Source organism: Typopeltis vanoorti, chromosome 12 (genome assembly GCF_054136105.1).
Source record: "Typopeltis vanoorti isolate ZY-2024b chromosome 12, IOZ_Tvanoo_1.0, whole genome shotgun sequence".
Lineage (NCBI taxonomy): Eukaryota > Metazoa > Arthropoda > Arachnida > Uropygi > Thelyphonidae > Typopeltis > Typopeltis vanoorti.
In genome coordinates, this window is record NC_143560.1 from 83270726 (window position 1) to 83294816 (window position 24091).

General features: G+C 37.5%; 1 protein-coding gene across 1 annotated transcript in view; it reads right to left on the reverse strand.

Moving 5' to 3' along the window:
- LOC150100945 (enoyl-CoA delta isomerase 2-like) overlaps positions 1 to 24091 on the reverse strand; it is a 181891-nt gene that overhangs the window by 54997 nt on the left and 102803 nt on the right. The window contains exon 7 of the mRNA XM_090401940.1: positions 1765 to 1837. Within this exon, the coding sequence (XP_090258066.1) occupies positions 1765 to 1837 (73 nt within the window). The remainder of the gene's footprint in view (positions 1 to 1764; positions 1838 to 24091) is intronic.

The following is a 24091-nucleotide window of genomic DNA, read 5'->3' on the forward strand; positions in this document are numbered from 1 at the left end:
AGCAAGAGGCTGCATCTGGGTGTAAAGAAAATGAATTTTTGGAGTTTTTGAAAGATAATTACCTTAGGCAGCACGTAATGGAGGGTACCCGAGGATCAAGAGTATTGGATTTGATCATCTCATCAGATGATGTTATTATAAATGAGGTGTCAAATTTTCCACCAGTTGGTGAGAGTGACCACGAGGTGATCACGTGCAGGGTGACCAGTCATTCGAGGATGTCTTTTAGAAAGGGATATATGTGGAATTATAAGACTGGTAATTACGAAAAGCTCAGGAAACAGCTTGCGATAATAAATTGGAAAGAGGAACTGGATGGAAAGAATATCAATGCTGCTTGGGTCATACTCAAGATAATCTCCTGGTCCATAGGTTGTATGAGAGAAGTTGTATTTGGTGGTAAAAATTTGGAACATAGTATATGAAAGTAGTGTAGTATGCCATTAAAAATAACTTTATAAAATGTTCTAAATCGATAACTAAATTATTTTATTTCATTCTGGTGAGTGATTTTTTAAAATAGTTAGCCATAAAAATGTATACATAGAAATTTTTTTAAATCTGTAAATTTATTTTTAAGATGTATATGGGTGCACTAATCGAATTTGGGTATCGAAAAACAATTACGCAGTAATCGGGGATGCACTGTACTCCAATACTTTAACCACCATTCTTGAGATGCTGATCACCTGCCCACTAATGAGGCTTAAATTAAATAACTTGATCAGAGGAGTTGATAAATTCCCTTGCACATTCTTGTAATACACGGGCCAATATGCCATCAAATCCCATGGATGTGTTCGTATTGAGGTTATGTAATATTTTAAGCACCTCCAGTTCTTCAACCTCTATTCTTCTATCAGTTAATGCCACACCTGGCATTGTAATATCACCCACCTAGAGGGTACCCTCCTGCAAAATGCTCACTCAGTAATTCAAGTTTGATTTGGTTCTGTTATCTCCCCACCATCAGCAATTTTTAAAGTCATCCTTCCACAATCATTCCTCTTTTTAATTGCCATAGCGCTCATCGGTATGAGAGAAAGCCAGCTGGTAATGCCTAAAGAAACTCTAAGGAGTTTCTTTTGGCATTACCAGCTGGCTTTCTCTCATACCGATCACCCTTCTTTGCCTATTCTTTATACTGCTCATGGGCATGCTGATCACCTGTTTCTGTATAATCCCTCCACAACCTTTACTTTGTGTGCAACTCCTGCTTAATGAAGCTATTCATCCATCTAATGCCTACCTGATTTATCCTTCTGACTCTAGGTATACATTCAAATACTGCTTTTTTTCAAACATTCCTTGACCACCTTCAAAGGATCAGCAACATCTCTCCCCTCCAAATTCTTATGCCATTGCTCTGATGAAAGCTGTCTCCTCCTATGTGGAACTATCTGCTTTGTAGTTCCACATACAGCCCTTCCTAAGTGAAAATTTTGCATGTCTGGCAGTCTGCCAGGTCAAGACTACACGATCACTTTCTCCAAGTGGCAACAGCAAGATAATAATTATAATAATAAGGTCGTATTTTAAGAGATAATAATCCCTTAAAATATACAAGAATGGAAAACAGCAAGTTCCCCAAAAGGGGTTGCTTTCCATTTTGGTAATACTTAATGTGACATACAGTTAATTGCCTACTGTTAGTGAAGCCCTAGGAATAGGTAAAATATGGATGAAATAAAAATACTTCTTTTATAATATACAGTCCAATCAAGCAAAATGGGATGACTAATTTAACCTTTCATAAAGATGTACCTGTAATTACTGTAATTGCTACTTCATTCGATTTTGCTGCTTCCTCAAGAACTTTCTTGATATCTTCAGACATCTATAATTAAAAATAGCAGGAAAAATATGAAGAATATAAAATTATTATTAAAATAAAAATATAAAACATTTGGTATAATTTTATAATGAAGCTGCACATAACATTGTTTTGTGAAAAGAAAGTTACAGTAGTCCATGTGATAACCATTTCTTCCAGGATCCAAGGTATCTAACAGTCTTGCCATAAATATTGTTGCAACTTCCACACACACACACACATCTGCACTGCCCACAGACTTGTGCAAGCCTGGTTCTATTAGTGGAGCTGTGCACAGCCAACATTCACATGTTTATCAGTAGAAAGAGTTGTCTAGCTGTATGGGTTAACATGTAGTAGGGAGATTATGAGAACTATGTAGCTGTAATAACACTTCACAAGGTTGGAATGAAGCCACCCATTATTTTCAACATGCTAAAAATATTTGGGATCAGTAGGATGTTTATCTATTGGGCTATTAACTGTTATAATGAAACAGAAGATATATCTGACCGCCAAAGAACAGGTCGATCACACTGTGTTAGGACACAACAGCTTGTGAGGACATGCCTCCACCATAATCCTGTGAGAATGCAGAAAACGATGTTACAAGAGATGAATATTTCCTAGAGAACGATGTCACATGTACTAAATGATGACCTGGAAGCAAGAACCTATTGTCATTCTATTGGACACTTCCTAACACCACAACTTATGAGGCAGAGGGTGATAAAATAAAAGATACTTCTCCGGCAGTATGCAAACAGCAGACACGGAGATATTTTCTTTACAGATGGGAAATTTTTCCCATTAACGAGTTGTTTAACTACCTAAATTGGGTATATTCCCCAGATGGTCGCAGCAAGTTCCATAGCGCCCAGGATTCATATAATAACAGAACACTTTTTCACCCCCCCCTCCCGCCTTGTAAGCGATGGTTTGGTGTGGGGAGATGATGTATCAGGGGTATTCAAGTTGCATTTCTGTGAGAAAGTAGTCAAAACCTCCACCAAAGTATATCAAGACACCGTGCTGGAACCTGTGTCTGAAACACCTTGTTTCACAGTAGGCAGTGGACCTTCCAACAGGACTCAGCCCTCTGCACAACACTGGTTGGAAGCAAATGTGCCTGACAACATATCACCATCTGATTGGCCATCTGAAAGTCCCGATCTGAAACCACTGGACTTCAAATTGTGGTCGGAGCTTGAGAGAGTAGCTTGCAAGAAATGACACCCCAGCATCACCGGTCTGAAGGTAGATTTGGAGTGAGCAGTGGCCATCGATATGTGGCCTCACAGGCTTCAGGAGTGTGTGAAAGCAAAAGGGGGTACATTTCGAACATTGAATGATGCAATATGCATGTTATACATGTGGTTTGTATGTGCTGAAAACTGTAAATGATTGATAAATGATTTACAGACAGATTAAAAGTTTATGCACTGTTTAAGTTGTAACAGTATTGATAGCTAGATTAGGTAGTTCCATCTGAATCTTTCTGTTATGATTTATTTTAACAGCAAAATAAATCATAACAGAACACTTTTTATTTGATATCTGAGCTTAAGAATTAGGCTAGGATAATCAGATTTTGGAATGGATTGGAGATGGACTAGTTAACAGATATCAAACAGCTGAGTATGGAGGAGCAGCATAAAAGGAGATAGATGGTAACTGGGTGGATTTGGTTTCACTGGGTTCTATGGTTCTGTCTATCTCTGTTCAATCTTTATGAATGCAAATGATATAGTGCCCATTCTGGAAGATATGCCTCAGCTGATAAAGTAAATAAATGAGTAAAAAATGCCAGATCATCTAGTTGAGTGTAAAGGCCATTTCTATTGTTTCCAAGCATTAACTTCCCTTATATTCATGGGACAAACTATTAACAGTGGTTAATAGTTTGTCCCATGTTACGTGGCTTTAAACCAAGAGAGAGAGAGAGTATGAAAGACTGACTTCGGTTCTAGTTAAGTATAAAGATTTTGTAGTTTTGAATATAAATATAGAAGGCTATGTGTATTGCCTTTAAGTGTTATGTTAATTTCACTGTACCATATTCACAGGATTGACTATTAACAGTGGTTCCACTGTATAAGGCTTTAAACCAAGAGAAAGAGTATGAAAGACTGACTTCAATTCTAGTGGCAATGTTCAATTAATATTTTTGTCAGTGTATTTGATGTTAGGGGATCTGGGATTCCTAAAATGGTGGGAAAGAAGAAGGGACTAGGAGTTTAGGAATATGAAGTGTTTTGAAATTTTAAATAAACTTTGAATTAATAAGACTCTGGATCTAGATGGGATACTGCCACATATATTGAGGAAATGTGCAAAGGAGCTAGCAGGGCAACTGACTGAGTTGTTCTACAAAAGTCTGGCAAAAAGAACACTTCCAGAAGAGCAGATACTCCTGACTAAGGGAAAATCCAAGTCTGCCACCACTGTCTTGGATTTTCCCTTAGTCAGGAGTACTGTTTTTTTCCTCTGTCTGCTCTTCTGGAACTGTTCTTTTTGCCAGACTTTTGTAGAACAACTCAGTCAGTTGCACTGCTAGCTCCTTTGCACATTTCCTCAATATGTGCAAAGACTGCAGTCTGACACTATGGTGTCAGACTGCAGTCAAATGAATGCCCCCCCCCCCCCAAAAAAAAAAACACACATGGCAATGTTATAGGTCTTGAGACTTCCTGTGTTTTAAGTTGATGTAATACAAAGTTATATTCCGGGACTGATATTGTGTAATCTATATATTGATATTATACATCAATGTTTGAGAAGAGATAATCGGTTGTTTACTGATTATGCTTGGAAAAGAAATTTCAGCAAGCTTTGTCACAAGAGGATTTCAACAGGTTAGCCACATGGCAATGTTATAGGTCTTGAGACTTCCTGTGTTTTAAGTTGATGTAATACAAAGTTATATTCCGGGACTGATATTGTGTAATCTATATATTGATATTATACATCAATGTTTGAGAAGAGGTAATGAAGAGAAGAGATAATTGGTTGTTTACTGATTATGCTTGGAAAAGCAATTTCAGCAAGCTTTGTCACAAGAGGATTTCAACAGGTTAGCCATATGGACAGATGAATGAAAATTTCACTTCACTTTGGCAAGAAATAGTGGAATGAAATGAAATGTAATGAGGAACTTTGTTCCAGAAAACAGAGATGGCAAGGGATCTGGAAGCGTTGGTGGATACATAACTGAAGTTTAGGGAACACATTACGTTATCCAAAAAATTACTGCCAAATCGGAATAAGAAACTAATAAGGCACCATTTAGACCATATTCACAGATTTGTGGACATCTGTGATAAAGAAACATTAGAAGGCAGAAGTGAGTGACTAAGACTGAGGAATTAAGTACAACAGATTGAGGGAATGTACTTGGCAGAGCTTAGGAGGAGAGGAGGTGATATGATATTGACACATACAAGTTGGTGAGAGGACCCTATGAGATTAATATAGAGTCAATATTGCATAGGGCAACAGGTGTTTGCAGAATGAGAGATTAACCCAGGAAAGTTTATGAGTCATGTGAGTAAGGAAACAAAAAAAGGAGAATTTCTGCATGTTGTGTAATAAATGAGTAGAATGCATACCTGAATGAATGGTGAATGTTTGTAGGGAAATATACATGCATTGCAGCCTGTGAGAGACTGACTAATGTGCCTTCTGAATCCATGAGGCTCAAAAACAATGCTAATACTCATACTAATATCAAATGTGGACTGGATGTGCTCTGATCAATACTTTTTTCCTTCACCTGAATGAATCTGCAAAAAATTTCGGTTCAATAAATGGAATGAAAAAATTCTGGAAAAAAACAAAGTGCAAAAGTAGACAACAACAATAATTCATTCATTCATTCATCTTCAAGGACCACCTTTCCAAACTGGGCTGTGAGGGCAGCAGCTGCAAGAGGAACTTCCAATGGTCACGATCCTCTGCCACCAAGGTCAGGTGTTCTGGTGAGACTCCCAAACGTGTCCACCCAAGGTTTTGGATATAATCTATCCAGCGAGTCCTTGGCCTTCCATGTGGCCTCCCACCCTCTGGCTTGGCAAAAGAGGGCCTGCTGGGGGAGCCTCTCTTGTGGCATTCTGACCAGATGCCTGTACCAAAGTAACTGTGATCTCTCAACACGGAGTAGCAACGGTTGAGTATTGAGGGTTTCCCGAATTGCAGAGCTGCTGACTCTGTCGAGTCTTGTCAGCCCTGCAAACCCTTGAAGGAACCTCGTTTCAGCCTCTTGGATTCGTGTCCGCATTCTTTCGGTCATTACCCAACTCTCATGACCATAGATGAGGATGGGGACATAGAATGCATTGAAGACAGCCAGCTTTGCCTTCTGGAGTAACTCCTGCTTATCAATACTACTGAACGGCCAAGCTCCCACAATATTGTGCTTACTAAGCCAATCCGAGTATCTAGCTCTTCGTTCCACTTTCCATCACTCGTGAATATGGACCTAAGGCATTTAAACTTCTCCACCTGCTTCAGTGGGACTCCACTCACATCTAGAGTCCACGAGGATGGTTGTCTTGAGACCACAAATATTTCAGTTTTGGCCACTGATCTTCATTCCAGCTTCTGTACAAACCTATCCAGGGTCTGCTGGAGGTCATCTATGGAAGAGCTAAGCAGAACGAGGTCATCTGCAAAAAAGCAGACGTCCAATGCTACATCTTCCAATTCGGACACACTCACTGCCTCTGCTGTGCCTATCAATCCAATCCATAAATATTATGAAAAGGAGGGGTGACAGAACACACCCTTGGCGGAAGCCAACGGAAACTGTGAAAGGTTCAGGCTTTGTGCTGTTTACCCTGACACAAAACTCCGGGCATTCATACAGGGACTTGATGGCAGCTAATAGTTGGCCATCCACTCCATCTCCATACTCCTGTACTACTTGCCAAAGGTTATCCCGAGGAACCCGGTCATATGCCTTCTCCATGTCCACAAAACATGTGTAGACAGTCTTGGCATATTCCCAAGATTTCTCAAAGACTTGCCTTAAAGTGAAGATTTGGTCAGTTGTGCTTCAACAATAATATATGAATTATATTACTGTTGTTGTTAGCAGAATTTTGTTTATGCAGAATAGGTTAAAAAATATAATCTACAAACAGTAGAAGAGATTGTGAATGATGCATAGAAGGTAATGAGAGTTCAGTGGATGAATTCTGTAGAGATTTTCTAAAGGGAAAGCAAAATGAGAGGAGGGAAGAGAAATGGACAAGATAAGCTCAAGAAATTGTATAAGACAGCAAAGTAGGTTTTTGATTGTGACTTGCTGGAATTGTAGACAAGGCAACTTATGCAATGAGCCTAATATGATATGTCAATTAAATGCATTCTGCTGTTTTTATGAAGATAAAAAACCCAAGTTTCCAGACAATTTAGACAATTACTAACTTCTTATCAACAATTTTGCTCCAAATCCATCTGTTATTTGTCTAATTATTGTTATATATTATATTTTGGTGTCTTAAGTCATTTCTATCTGCATCTTGATTTTCCTCTGGATCTTTGCCTGCATGCTATCCTGGCATCAAACACCCCTGTTTTGTTAACATTTTCTCTCCTATTCTGTTTAAGTGATGATATCACCCATAAAGTAGTTCTGCTAGTACATTCTTAAAGGCTAACAATGTTAAGTATTTTCTCAATGTCTCCATTTGTCATATGATTCTGTCATTAATGCTATCCATTCCCTAATAATTTTATTTAACCTTTAATTAGTCAATGGGGTCTATTTGACCCCAGCCATCATTCAAATGATGGATTTTTTTTGCAAATTTAAGTAGCTGAGTTTCTTGCTGCCCCCACTGAATCAGTTGTGTTGCTATAAGTCAGGGAATGTGGAGGGAGGTGATAAAGAAATATATAAGCAACTTCAGTTACTGAACAAGGGATGGGTGATTATTGGGGGTGATTTTAATTATGGAAGTATAGATTGAGTCATATAATTGAAGAGATAGCATTTAGTAATAAGGAAAATGAATTTCTCAAGTTCTTCATAGGCAACTATCTTAGGCAGTACATAAAGAATCGAGAGTTTTAAATATGATCATTTTATCAGAGGATGCAGTTGTGAGTGATGTTTCACACTTTCCTCCAGTTGGTGAGAGTGATCATGAAGTGATTACTTGGTAGTTGTTGCTAGCCATATGAAGACTTCTATGAGGAAAGGATATATATAGAAGTACAAGACTGATGATTACGCCAGGCTTAGGAGACAGCTTGGAGCAATAGCTTAGAATGAGGAGTTGAGTGGTAAGGAAATAAATGCTGCTTGGGAACTGACAGAGAAATACATAACAACATCAATATGTAAATGTATTTCGAAGATCAAAAGGCTAAATAAGGTGGTATAAAATGACAGAGAAATACATAAGAGCATCAATGTGTGAATGTATTCCAAAGATCAAAAGGCTAAATAAGATGGTATAAAATGAATGAATGAGGGGAATAAGCATGAAATCTGGAGGAAGGCACTTTGAAAGAACATAAGATGAATAACAGCAATAATCAGTTGCATGAAAAGTACAAAGAGCTGACTCAGTTGATAAGGACAACAAAAATGCATTAGGGCATAAATTAGCAAATCAGGCCAAGAAAGACCCTCATGAGTTTTTTCAATATGTGGAGAAAGAAGGATGCAAACACCACTATTACTGAGCTATACATACTCCTGTTTTGAGACCATTGTTATATAATTTATATATTAATGATACTGAGATAGGTTAAGGTGATGATATACAACTCTAGATGATGCAAATCTGGAGAGAGTAATGAGAAATTAAGCAGATGATGTGGTATTACAGGAGGACTTAAATAATTGAGTGGGAAACAGTATGGAACTGTCAGTTCAGTGTTGCAAAGTGGTTCTGAAGTTTGACAGGCAGCAATCCAATGAAAAGTATACACTTGGTGGGGAAATTCTGAAGAAAGTTGAGAAGATAAGAGACCTTGGAGCGGTGGACAAGGATCTGAAGTTCAAAGGTCATGATGTACAAGTTGTGAAGTTATCAAATCAGATGATGGCAATGATCCAGAGGACCTTAACTTTCAGAAATAAATAGGATCTGATTTCATTGTATAAGACCTTGATTAGATCTTGTATGGATTATAATGCACAGATTTGGTCCCATGGTTTTCATGGTTATGAGAATACATTGGAAAGGGTCCAGAAGACTGACTAAGATCTTTGGTATATGAGAATAGATTGGGGGGGATACAAATTGGAGGAATATAGCTTGCAAAGCCTTGCGAATTAAAAAAAGAAAGAGAAGGAATATGATTGAGATATTTAACTTGGTAAAGGGTTGTCACTGGGTTAATGTGGAATATTAATATTAATTTTTCAGAGAATAGAGGAAAGGGGAAAAACAAGAGGACATACTTGGAAGCTGAATAAAGAAGATGTGAGCAGCCATAAGGAACAGGTTCTTTACATTGGGAATGACTGGTGAGTAGAATGCATTGCCTGAAAATGTGGTGAATGTAGATAGATTAAATGAGTTTAAAGCATGGCTTTGACAGACTTTGTGTGTAACAGTGCCTCCCATGATGTCTTTTGACTCCATAGAAGTCTGGTGGTAATAATAATAATAAAGTCTTCCCATGGCTTTTCTTTAGCTACTTTTATACATAGCTTAGCTCTCTTACTTTCTCTGGATTCTTTTAGGGTATCAGCTGACTTATTTGCTAGGAGCTTTCGGCATGCTTTCTTCTTTTCCAAGAATGCTTCTTTAACTTCTTGTGTCCACCATTTTTCTATCTTTGCAGACATCACCACATACCTCCCTAGCTGATCAATCAATGTTTTCTTCAGGGTTTGACACTGAATATCCAAGGTTTAGTTCTTGTTTTCAAATTCTTTCATTTTTTCATTAATAATGTTCATGTCTACAGTGTACCTCTACAAGCTGCTTAACTTTGATTTGTTTTAAAACTTTTTAAAATTGAATTTTATATGGAATTCAGTTTTATCCTGCTCAAAACAAACTAAATAGTGATCACTTCCTATTTCAAATCCTCTGTAAAGTCTTGTATCTTGAAACAGCATGAAGATATCACTATTAACAATGAGATTTTTCTTATTTCTTGTGTCCTCTCTCCATGTGAACATGTGCCCATTTGTATGTTAGAACATGTTAGTGATAACTAGTCCATGTCCTGAGAAGAAATCCAACATATACTTACCATTATTATTAGCTTTGCCCTTTTCTCCAAATTTTCTCAAACTGTTCATATATGCCTGGTGGGATTTATTTCCTACTCTGATGTTCAGATCCCCCAACAAGGACCACTTTTTTTCCCATTTCTTTATATCAGCTGCCTGTACCAATGACTTAAAAAATTCCTCCTTCCTTCCTTAGAAAAAAAAAACATCTGTGGGATCATAGGCACAAATAAGTTTCATCGTCCATTTCCCCATTTTGAAGTCTGCCCACATAACTCTGTTTGAAACTGCCTTCCGATCGAGAAGTTTATCTTATGTTTGGCATTGAATGCTATCTCTATTCCTTCCTTTCTTTGATCATTATTGCCTGAATATAATATTCTATACTTCATATTAGTAAGATCTCACCTGTTTTTGAGATCTTCTTCTTTGTTTTAGTAATGTCAATAATGTCCACATAGTACTTTTCCAGTTCTTCCATAAGTTTGACTTTCTTTCCATTGATATTCCTTAAATTGACAGTTTCTATCTCCAGTTCTTCTGACATTGGGTTTGTTATTATTCTTCATCCTCTAGATCATAGGTTGCCAAACTTTTTCGGGCCGCCGCCCACTTTGCAAGACATAAATTTTGTAACGCCCCCATTATAACAGTTTTCCGCGTTAAAGCCGTTTGATATTTTTGACGTAAATAGCAACTAATGATACATTACTGCTTATGCCATTAAATTTTTAAAAAGAAGTGGCCAATATGTGCTTCATCTTGAACACAGTTATTGCTATACTGATTTTGGTGAAACGTAGCCCATATGTAAAGATAGTAAAATGTATGCTCGAATAACACTATGCACAGTTTCATATAATGGTTTAAATATGAAAATGTGGAATACAATTAAGAGATTGCATTGCATTAGTAAGAATCTTATTTTAATAATTAAAACACCATTAAATATATTACAAAATTGTTTATTCCTAACTTATAAAGTAAAAATACAAAGCAAAAATAACAAATTAATGTGAAGTTTCATACAATGGTTTAAATATGAAAATTCGGAATACATATTTAGAGATTGCATTACATTGGTAAGAATCTTATTGTAATAATTAAAACACCATCAAATTGATAAAAAAAATTGATAGAATAGAAAATTGATAAAAAAATTCATTGTGTAAGATGGGCATAAGATGAATTAAAATGCAATATTTAAATTTTAAATGATTATCTAATCGCAAAATCAAGAAAATAATTAATTTTTAAATATATATTATTAATTTCTTCTATAAAGAGCCACCGACCCCTAGACCGCCTGAACATCCCCAAATGCTTCTGATCCTACTATAGACCCCTTAGAAGGCTTCAGCGCCCACTGGGGGAGGGGGCGGTACCGCCCACTTTGGGAACCTATGCTCTAGATGTTGATTTGGAGCTGGCTCCAGTAGCTGACTCTTTGTTGTTTGTCCTGGTTCTGTGATGAAAACAGTGGGGGCCTTGTTCAACCAGGTGATGCCCCAGCTGGCATGAAAACTCATCATGCCATCATATACATTTGTGGTTTAAGCCAATATAGAGTACATTTTGGTCGGCTAAGTCAAAATTGCCAGCCCATCCTTGTTTGTTTACATATCTGCCCAGCAGATATGTACTAATGAGGTGCACCATGTGAAGGTGAGGATTAGTACATATCTCATTAGTACATATCTGCCCAGCAGATATCTACTAATGAGGTGCACCATGTGAAGGTGAGGATTGGACATTAGGTAAGAAGCTCAAGTTGGTTCCTGAAAGGCGATGTGGAGGTCCAGTTATTTAGCTTTGACCCTTAAGCAAACTGCTATAGTATAATATAATATAATATATTAAATAATATATATATATATATATACACACATATATATACATACAGGGTGGTTCAAAATTCTATGTACAAACTTTCAGGGGAGGTAGAGAACATCAAAATCAACCATATTCACATAGGAAAACATGACTGGAAATGCCACCCGAAAGTGATACGTGGCGATGTTTGCCAGCACTCCAGGTGAGCAATTGGGGCTTCCTCATTCAAGATTTCGACATCGTACGAAGAAGAACATGCATCGTTTTACAAACACCAAGATGGCAGACATGCAGCTCGCTTACGGGTTAGCTGACAGTAATGGACACGCCGCTGTACGAATGTATCACGAAAGGTACCCAAACAGGCATGTACCACATCACCAAATGTTTGCGGATTTGCATCAGAATTTGTGTGCCTATAGATCAGCTGTTCTTAACATTTTCCAAATCACGGTACACTTTTGATTATAAGAAAAATTTGGGGAACGCCAAAAGCATTAGGCCCTAACGCTTTTCGTTTTCCCCTAATTGTTAGTTTTATAACCCTAATGATTAGGGTTATAAAACTAACAATAAAACTATGCATCGACTTTCCTTGTCGGCTTTCCTTGTGGTGAAATGAGGCGGAGAGCAAGGATTATGAATGATATTCTGGCTGAAATGTGTGAGGAGATGGCAGTACAGTTTGTTAATGTGTGGAATGAGTTTGAGGGACGAAGTGAGCTGTATGGGAGCGATGGACTGCATTTGAGTGGTTATGGTGTGAGTCGCTTGGAGAGACTGCTGCTGGAAGGTAGAGAAGTGAATAGAGAGAATGAATCAGATCAAGAGGGGAGTGACGTGGAAGAGCAGGAGAGTAAGACAGGAGAGATTGAAGGAGTGGAAATGAATGTGGAAGTGAGTGGTATGAGTATAGATAATGAGAGAATGGGTGTGCAAGAGGAGCAGGGAAACGGGGAGGCTCAGGGTGGACAGGGATACACAGCGTGAGAAAGGTGGATGCTCCAAGAGGAGGTGAGAGAATGTGTAGGCAGGAAAGTAATGGGATGATCAGGGATCAAAAGGAAACAGATGGAATTGCAAAGGGTTCTAAAATGAAGAAGCAGAAAGGGAAATGGCCCCAGTCCAGCATGGAGAGATCACATCGAGTGAGTGGTATCAGTGGAACTAGCTGTAGATCCAGAAATGAGTTGTTGTGTTTGTATACCAATGCTAGAAGTATAAGAAACAAGGCAGATGAAATGGTTGCACTAATTGCGTCTGTGCACCCAGAGATTGTCGGAATAAGTGAGACATGGTTAGATGAGGATGACATCCTGACAGGAATAGAGATGGAAAGGTATGATGTGTTTCGTGAGGATAGAAGGGGTAAAAAGGGAGGGGGAGTGCTATTGATGATAGAGAAAGAGTTATGTCCATACAAGGTAGAGATGCAAGGGGGAAATGGGGCCAGTGGTTTTGAGGCAGTATGGTGTGAGATAGAGGTGAATAGAATCAAATACTTGGTGGGATGTTGTTATAGACCTGGTAATGTGGATGGTGGTGATAGTGAAATGTATAGTCAAATAAGCCAAGCAAATAAGAAAAGGGTGATCATTATGGGTGATTTTAATTATGGCAATATAGAGTGGAATGAAGAGATAGCAACTGGAAGTAAAGAAAATGAGTTTCTTGAGTTTTTGAGGGATAACTACCTCAGACAGTATGTAACAGAGGGCACAAGAGGATTAAGGGTCTTGGATTTGGTCATCTCATCGGAGGATGTAATTATCAATGAGGTATCAAATCATCCACCAATTGGTGAAAGTGACCATGAGGTGATTACTTGGGTGGTTGCCAGCAGTGCAAGGACCCCAGTGAAAAAAGGGTATATGTGGAACTACAAGGGGGGTGATTATGAAGAGCTCAGGAGACAGCTTGCAGGTGTAGCATGGAATGAGGAGTTAGCTGGAAAAGAGATCAATGCAGCTTGGGGGATTTTCAAAAAATATTTAGTGGATGCAATGTCTAAATGTATACCACGGGTGAGAAGGTTAAATAAGTTAGGTGTGAGATGGATGAATAAAGAGATTAAGCATGCAATACAGAGAAAAAGGGCATTGTGGAGGCAGCATAAGAGAAGTGGAAGTAACCAATTTCATGAGTTCTACAAAGACCAGGCAAGGAGAGTGACTTGGTTGGTGAGAGTAGCTAAAGAGAGGTATGAACAGCAGTTAGCTAATGAAGCTAAAAAGAATCCTAGGGAGTTCTTTCGATATGTAGCCAGCAAAAGAAAGAATGATTATGGAAGGATGACATTGATTGGAGGAAATGGTATAAAGACAGCTGTTGCAGAATGTGTGGTGGAGATACTTAATGAGCAGTTCATAAAGATCTTTCAATCTTGTGAATGTGACTTCATGGAGAGATTAAGAGCAGTTGATGATGGGGAGGAGAGACTGACTGTAAGTGAGCAAGAGGTGTTTGGGGAGTTGAGTAAACTAGATGTAAATAAGGCTGTGGGACTTGATAATATATCACCGCGTATTCTGAAGGAATGTGCCAGAGAGTTGACACCTGCCTTGACATATTTTTTTAATACGAGTCTTGCACTTGGTCAAGTCCCTAAAGAGTGGAAGGAGGGCAAGATTGTGCCACTTCATAAAGGAGGTGATCAAACTCAAGCATCAAACTATAGGCCTATCTGTGTGTCGGGTGTTGTGGTTAAGTTGTTGGAGAAGCTTGTGAGAACTAGAATCCAGAGTTGGGTTGACAACAATGGTATAATCTTTGATGGACAGCATGGATTTGCTAAAGGGAGGTCGTGTTTTAGTAATCTACTTACTTATTACAATAAAGTGACTGCTTCCTTGGACAGAGGAGAAGGATACACAGTAATATACTTGGATTTCGCAAAAGCTTTTGATAGAGTGCCTCATGATAAGTTGACAGTCAAACTAGAGCAGATGGGGTTGGATATTAGATTAGTGCATTGGATTGGAGACTGGCTATCTGATAGGTATCAACAAGTTGTGTATGGGGGTGCAATATCCAGGAAAAGGAAAGTCACTAGTGGAGTGCCTCAGGGATCTGTTTTAGGGCCATTACTATTTAACTTGTATATTAATGATATTGGCGAAGATTTGGATGGAGATATTCAGTTGTTTGCAGATGATGCAAAGTTGGGAAGAACGATAAAGAGTAGTGAAGATGTTGTGGCCTTGCAAGAAGACTTGAATAAATTGAGTGATTGGGCAAGCAAATGGGGGTGTGAGTTCAATGTTGCAAAATGTAAGGTTTTAAAATTTGGAAAACAAAGATGGGATGCAGAATTTATGCTTGGTAAGAATATATTGTTGGAAGTAGAGGAAATAAGAGATCTGGGAGTGATAGTGGATAAGGATCTAAAATTTAGGGGTCACATCGCCAATATTGTGAAGACAACACAAAGACTTCTGGGAATGATGAGGAGGACACTGACGTGTAGAAGTAGGGAGATTCTTGTTCCATTGTATAAGGCTTTGATTAGGCCACACATGGACTATTGTGCCCAGATTTGGTCACCTGGTTTTCAGAAGGATGAAGAGATGTTGGAAAGGGTCCAAAGGCGACTGACTAAGGTAGTTTCTGACCTCTGGAATGTCGAGTATGAGGAAAGATTGAAAAGATGTAATTTGCAGAGACTAGTGGAGAGAAGGAAGAGGGGAGATATGATAGAGACCTACAAGTTGGTAAGGGGTTGCTATAGGATCAATGGTGGAGAAGTTCTACAGCGAATAGTGGGAGATCAGGGGAGAACCAGAGGTCATCCCTGGAAACTGTATAAAGAGGGTGTGAGTAGGGGAGTGAGAGGCAGGTTTTTTTCGTGCAGAGTTGTGAATGATTGGAATGCCTTGCCTGAGAGTGTGGTGTCTGCAAGGAGTTTGAATGTGTTTAAGACCCGGTATGATGAGATGTGTGTGTGAGATAAAAGGACCTCCTGGATGAGTCTTTGACTCCATGCGGTCTTGTTTAATAATAATTAATAATAATAATATTTGCAGATTTCAGAAATATCAGGTCTAATATGTGATATAGCTACCCTCATCTCTTTGTCTATATTAGTAAGTCTTTCTTTTGTTAAAAGTTTATTTTTCACTTGGTTAGACTATAATAAATTTAGTTTAATCCTTTATCCAAGTGTGAGCAAACAAAGTTTGCACCTGAAAATATCTTCAGGACTAGGGTAAGGTGGTACAACACCGGAAAACTCGTTGCAAAGGTGGAGCAAGATCCTTGCGGATATATCAGCAAGGAGATGTGTTTTGCATTATGGGAGATACTGAGATAGGAGTGATGTTAACTTGCTCCACCTTTGCAACGAGTTCCCCGGTGTTGTACCACCTTACCCTAGTCCTGAAGATACTTTTAGGCGCAAACTTTGTTTGCTCACACTTGGATAAAGGATTAAACTTATTATAGTAAGTCTTTCATGCTTTTTAGTTTTTATATTGGTTAATATTGAGAAACCAAACACACAAATATGATGTTGAAAACTGTAACAAAATTTTCAGTGCTCTTGTGGAGAGAGAGCTGGGTATTTGGTTTGGACAAAAATCCAAAATTCCTCAAGAGTTATTTCAGAGAATTTCATTTTTAGAGTATGATCCATCGACAAGGTAACTAATTGCTCTTCTTCTTGTAATGAAAATTCACAACTCGATGTATTAGCTGTGCCAAATGGATTTCATACATCCAGTCATAATTGTGTGTATTTAAGGAAGGAAAGTAACTTGAAATCTTTTCTTCCAATATTGTCAAATGTTATGTTATACCTGAAATAATTCCCTTGACATTTTTATTATGGAGTGAAGGAAACATATCTACTGTATTTTTTTCTGATATGCGATTTTTCCAAACAGATACGTTTTTTTTTAAATAGCTGACAATTTGTCAGTGGATGTCAAAATATTTTCATTTTTTCCTTGTATACTTGTATTAACGCTATTTAAGTAATTGAAAATATCGGCTAAATATGCCATTTTAGCACACCAAATATCATTTTGAAGACACAGTACTAGAGGAAGTGGGGTAAGCAAAGGGGCATCAGGGTGATGAATGATAGAAACTTGAAGTTCAGGGAACATATTGCAAAAGTGGTGAAGGTAGCCCAGAGGATTACTGCAATACTGAGAAGTATGCCAAGGAAAGAGAGATAGAGTTCTGATTCAAGTGTATAAACAAGCATTTAATGGAACTTGTGGCATTTAGCACACCAAATATCATTTTCAAGACATTTTACAAAAAAGCCAATAATTCATTCTTAAGTTCTAAAATTCGGAATAGCACTTTATCCCTGGATAGCCATCTTACTTTAGTGTGCAAAAGCAAAGATTCATACTTGGTTTCCATAGATATGCAATTTTTTTTAAAAAAGCGTGTTTTTAAAGGTCTTGAATTGATGTAATTTACCATATTAAGACCTGTACTTGACAACTTGGTCTAGTACAGGTCTTAATATTGCCGGTAATATTATCACGAGTGCCCCAGTATTGAATACTGGGGCACTCGTGACAGCATGTAGTCAACTTTTATTTGGAACTCAAGCTCGCATTACTGTTTTCAAAATGTACTACTGTCTTTTTGTACTAGTACTGTTAATGCAATTTTTAAGTATCTGTTATTTTTTATATATTTCTTTGATTGTGATACCTGAAGAAATTGATCCATTCAACAAAACTAGTAAACTAGTAGTATCTTTTTAAATAAATCATGTCATCTCTTTATCTCTCGGTATCAGTCATTTAAACTAACTTATAATATTTTCTAGCGAGTAAAAATGAATAATCACAATATATATATATATATATATATATATATATATATATATATATATATATTATATCATTTAACCATTTCAATAGTTAAATGATTGTTGTATTTACCTTATATCCTTTTCTCTTTGAACTGCTTGTTTGTTCCACCTAGATGATATTGTTATTTTCAGTATAGAATATTTGCGCTATTTTCATTCAAGTTATTTGCTGTGTTTAACATGTTTTATTCACTTGCTATCTTATAGTTCAGCCTTGAGGACAGTGAAAGTAGTACATTTGAAGCCATCTGGTGTAGATAGGCAGAGAGAACAAATGCAAAGGATGATGTGGATGGTAAACATCAGAAAATAAGTTCAATGAGGAAAGGGTGAGTAATTATTATTGGAAAACTTCAATTGTGGAAACATGCATGGGATTAAAAGACAGCAAAAGAAATGGAATTTATGTAATTACTAAGGAATAATGATAATACAGTAATGGGATGATTGAAGGAAATTGCAGATGACATACCTAGACAGAGTCAAGAGATAAATCAAGCAGGAGTTAAATGGATGAGTAACATCATTAAGCAGAGGTAAAAAAAAAAAGCTTTTGGAGGGAAGTTAAAGAGAAACAGAAAGCACATGAACAGTACAAATTTATAATCATAAATCAGTATAGTCACAAGAGTTTTAAAGAATATTAAACTGTCACTCAACAAAGTATCTATTATAAAGTTGAATGATTATTTGGAGATGGAATTTTCTAGGCAACGTCCTCCTTCCTGGTCGGTTGATTATCATCCTGTATCATTTGTTCGATCCAAGCTGAAAGACAGAAAGCGACTTTATGCCCAAATGCAGGCAATATATAAAAGAACAGAAGCATTTGTGCTAGAACAATACTGGATGGAGCATCTCCTCCCCAAGTGAGATGAAGGAGGAGTTTATCCACTTTTGAGGATGTCTTCACCACTATGTCACCATGCCTACCTGATTTAGGCCTTCCTTCTATTTCAAGGCATTCCAAAAACAGAACTTTTCTGTCCATCTTCCTTTGATGAAATAAAGTCTTCACTTCCAACTAGTTCATCAGATGCAAGACCAGATGGCTTTACTGCTGTGGAGCTTCGACAGGTTCCTCTTCCTATCTTGCAAAATTTAATTGATCTAATTCTGTTTACCAAATGTCAACCATCATATCTTCACCAGTCAAGAACAGTTTTCATTCCAAAGAAGGAAGATGCAGCTGTACCTTCAGACTACCATCCAATAACAACTGCTCCTGTTCTCTTATGCCTCTTTCTTAAAGTGTCAGCTAAATGTCTATAGTCACACATCCAACATGATTTTAGGCAGAGCACCTCTTCATATCTGCAGATGACTGTGCTGAGAATATCTTCATTCTTTCCTCTCGTCTCTGAATCCAAATGCCAACTTCAGTCTCTCTTTTTGACATCCCTGGACCTCCGAAAGGCCTTTGATGGTGTCTCCCTTCAAGCTATACTTTAACTGCTGAGAACGTATTACAGGCTTGGAAATTCATGCCTGCTTTGCTAGCCCATATATGTACAGTTGGTATGTGCCTCCCATATTCATACAATTTTTTAGTATGGAAAGAATCGTCATAAGATATTCAAACTTCGCAGGTAGGTTCCTCCATCTATTGCCAATCAATTGAAGTTTATTTGATTTGGGTTTCTGTCCTGGTATGACATCTAAAGAGAAAAATTTGAACTGGTGCAACTAATCATATGCAGCATGATGCATAAACCACGTGAGTGTGGGGATTTCACAATATGGCATCTATCATTAAATATCCACATTATCTTACTGATGATCAAATTGATGAATTGTTAACAACAAATGAGTCGGGAGAAGAATTGTCTGAGTTAAGTGAATTGTGATTGTGTACTTCAGATGAAGAAAATCCTGGTGATGTAAGTGTTACAAGCGAGTAAGATAGTGACAAAAGTCTCGATATGAATGTGTGTAAGTGAATGTGTACCTAAGATGTGGCATGATGATGCATTTACTCCAAGTGTACATGAATTTGATAGCAGTAATTCAGGAATAATCACAGGTAATATCACTGATGATTCTTCAGCTTTACATATTTTTGAACAATTTTTTACCATAGAACTAATGACAACAATAGCTTACGAAACAAACAAGTTTCATACCTCACCACAAATAATAGACCATCTTCACGACTAAAGCAGTGGAAAAACACCATCCCTCAAGAACTTTACATTTTTCTAGCTATTACACTGCTAATGACAAGGGTAAAAAAACTTAAAATTTCCGAATATTGGTCTACAGATTCTCTCCTTTCAACCCCCCAAGTTTTCTGATTTTAATGGCCCAGGACAGATTTTTGTTGTTACTTAGATTATTGCATTTTAGTGATAATGAAAATCAACCTGAAGGAGACAGATTATATAAGTTGAAATCTGTAATTGAAAGTCTAAGAAAAAGTTTCAGTAAAATGTTCTATCCCTTTCAAAATTCGTGTATAGATGAAAGTCTTGTTCTTTTCAAAGGTAGATTATCATTTGTCAAGTACATTCCTTCAAAAAGAAGTCGATTCAGAATAAAACTATTTCTCATCTGTGACTGTGAAACAGGTTTCATCACATATTTCACAGTGTACACTGGGAAGGACACAGACATCTTCCCTGAGCATGACCTTGGTGTGTCAGGTGTAGTTGTGAAAACACTTATGATGAAATATTTACATAGGGGTCACACACTATGGATCGACAACTGGTATTCCAGCCCTCTACTTTTCGACTGGTTGCATAAAAAAAAGACCAATGCATGTGGTATAGTCAGGAAAAATAGAAAGGGAATGCCTAAATTTTCACAGAAACTAAATAAGGGACAAATAGAAGCAAAACATACAGACAATATTCTTGCAATAAGATGGCTTGACAGGAGAGAAGTTTCTATTGCATGAAAATGATGTTACACAGATGGACAAAAAAGATCGACAGACAGGAGAGAATATTGTGAAACCACATTGTGTGGTGGATTACAATGTCAACATGGGTGCTGTAGACAGGACAGATATGATGGTCACTTCTGTTGAGTGTACGAGGAAAACCTATGAAGTGGTACAAAAAACTATTTTTCCACCTTCTGGATATGACCTTACTAAATTCCCACTGTCTCTATAATGTAAAATTTGGAAAAAACACAAACTTAGCAGACTACCAACTCATGCTTATCAGGGAAATAATTTAAAAGTACCATATCCCCAAAACAACATGGAGGTTGAAAGGCCGTCCATCACCTGGAGATCAACCACAGCATCTCAAAGAAAGGCATTTCCCTTCTCTTGTACCTTCTACTGAGAAGAAGAAGAATGCAGCTCGAGTTTGTTATGTCTGTTCCAATACCACTCTTGAGCAGAAGAAGTATCGTGAGAGCCGGTATATGTGCACCAAATGTGACGTTGGACTCTGTGTACAGCCCTGTTTTGAAAAATATGATTCCGTGCTAAATTTTTAGGATTTTCATACCCTGGCACTTGGTAGGCTTAGTAATAACTGTGTTGTAAATAATAGTGTTCTTTATATATTTTGATTAATTTCTACATAAATTAATGTGTGTAATTTGCATAATCAAGTGGACACCCTTTGATTATGCAAATTTTATAAAACATTATTATTGCCATTTTTGAAAGTGACAAGTGTATATCAAGAATGTATGATGCTTTCCGGACATCTTACTTCAGTAAGAATTTTAATTGATTTTATTTAGAAATTTTTTGCAAAATTAATTCAGCACATGGGAAAATGTCAGTAAAATATAAAATCAGCAGTTAAAGGGTTAAGCTCTGGCTATTGTAGGATGTCCAGAAGTTTACCTCACCTACACATCAGAAATTTACTCTGCAAATTTCCTAACAAAATTCCCAAGGCTCCAAATCGATGTCTATCCCAGCACTTAGGAGTATGTGAAAGGAGACCTGTTCTCCCCTATTTTTTTAATTGTGTCATTGATGAGTTTCTTTTCTCTCTAAAGCCATATTGGCTACCCTCTTTACACAACCACTGTTAATGCTATGACCTTATACTCATAGCCTCTACTAGAGAAGGCTTGTAGGAACCCCCTCAACTAAGCAGACTTCTTTCAAGTTTGAGGCTTAAACATTAATGTGACCAATTAAGTATGCTTTCTCTTGTTCCCTCAGGTAGAGATAAGAAACTGAAGGGTGAGAAGTTTGAATTTTCCCTAGATGGCATGTCCTTGTATTCTATCTCCATTCTGGAGGAGTGGAGATAACCTAGTGTTCTCTCCGACAGGTCATTTATCTTTCCCATTCGCTCTAGGATCTTTTATTTCTTCTCTCCATAAATCTCTACTTAAACCACAACAGAGGCTCTTCATTCTGAATTATTTCTTTCTTCCTAGTCTCTGTCATCAGTTAGTCCTAGATAAAGTCTCACTCTCAGTACTATCTCGGATCGATGTAGCAGTTTGCTCAGCAGTCTGTTCTTGGTTACATCTTCCTCACGATGTGCCACTAGCATTTTTCTACGACACTGTAAACCACAGAGATCTTGGTATTCCCTCATTATGATGGCTAGTACCTAGATTATGTCTATCCAGATTACAAAAATTTTTTATCTCCACTTCAGAAGTATGTCTTGCTGCTTCTAGGACTTCATGTATTAAGGATGATTACAGATGTACCTCTGGATGGGTACTTGATAGAAAAACACCGATTATGATTGCCTTGGCTGAACAAAGGAGATGGGCTTTAATGTTACACCATTCAGTAGATGGAGCTGAATTACAAGAATCTAAATATGTTCTCTCTAAGCATCAATGGAGCAAGGATGAAACTCATTTCCTGCTGGTTTTGAATATACAGATGTAATTAGAACGAGAATCAATGCTCTACCAACTCGAGCTCATATAACTCAGGGAAGAAGTGATAACAAGAGCTGCAGAGCAAGCTGTCAGAGTATAGAAACTTTGGCTCATGTTGCTAATGTTGTTATTGCACACAAGGAGTACATGTCAGAAGAAACAATGCAATAGTGAGGGTTATAGAGAATAGGTTGAAGAACAAAGGTTGGATAACAGCAGCAGAATCTCACTATAGGACTAACATTGGGTTGAAGAGGCCTGGTCTCATAGTAAAAACAGGAGATGAGTTAGTTGTTACTAATGTACAACTAACTCATTAGTAACAACAACTAATTGTTAGTTGTTACTAATGGGTGCTGGGAGACCACTCACAACCTTCTATCATGAAAACTGCCTATTATGCTGAAAATCAAGACTTAGTATGGCTACTTTAGGAGGAACACCACCACCATATTGTATCAAACTTCTGCAACTGAATCTTTTAAAAGTATATGGTGTCAGCAGAGTTATATGGACTTACTAAGCTTTGGACCCTCTCAATATCCCCTCAGTGCAAGCCTTGCAGGGTACACTGGCACATGGAAGACTTCTCTAATCCTCAGGTCTGGAGTTGGATAGCATAGGATGTTGTTGGGGCCTGAGCCTCTTCTGGTCCTACACATGGGACCACAGCATGCAGCACTGTTTCAGTGCGAAGTTAGAAAATTAATCTCCAATAAGTGGGGTTAATAGTCTCTCTCTGTGATTCTGTAGCTTGGATCTTATACATGTGTATTTTCCTGATGATGACAATACAGAGGTCAAAATGCCAATAGTTACTTTCCTAATATTAAGAAAAGTAATTATTTTAACATGTGTGTTGTGTCGCCATAAATTCTTAACTATGAATCTCTCTCTAGGAGATAAAATTCATTTCCCACCTAAATTTGACCCTGCTTATTCTTCGCCAAGCTCCTCTTCAGTAATTTTTCTTACCATCTTTTCAAGTATCCTTACATAATCTCACCTAGAACACTCGGTAAGGAAATTCCTCTGTATTTCTCATTCAGTTCTATTTCAATTTTTATACAGGGTACAATGAGCTGTACCGCACTCATCCAAAATCTGATCCTATAACCAGATCTTCTGAATTATGGCATGCAGGCACTTCATACTTTTATATGTGAGCATTTCTAATTGAATGCCATCTACACCATTTGCCTTTCCATTAAATATGCCTTTCCATATTTAAAATTTTGATAGTTTTTTTTCCACCTAATGTAGTGATATGTACTCCTGATTGCATTCATCTTGAATATTATTCTAACACTGTTCTGTCATTGCTTATTTAATTTAACAATCTTTCAAAGGAATTGTTCTATGCATCAAAAATATCTTTATGTTCAGTTTACATGTCACCTTTATCATTATTATTATTATTATCCTAAGACCTAATGGAATCACAGACTCATCTAAGAGGTCCCTTTGTCATACATACAGTTCATCATACCACCAATTAAACACATTCAAATTCTGTGCATACACCATGCTCTCAGACAATGCATTCCTATCATTCACAGCTCTCCATGCAAAAAACCTGCTTCTCACTCCC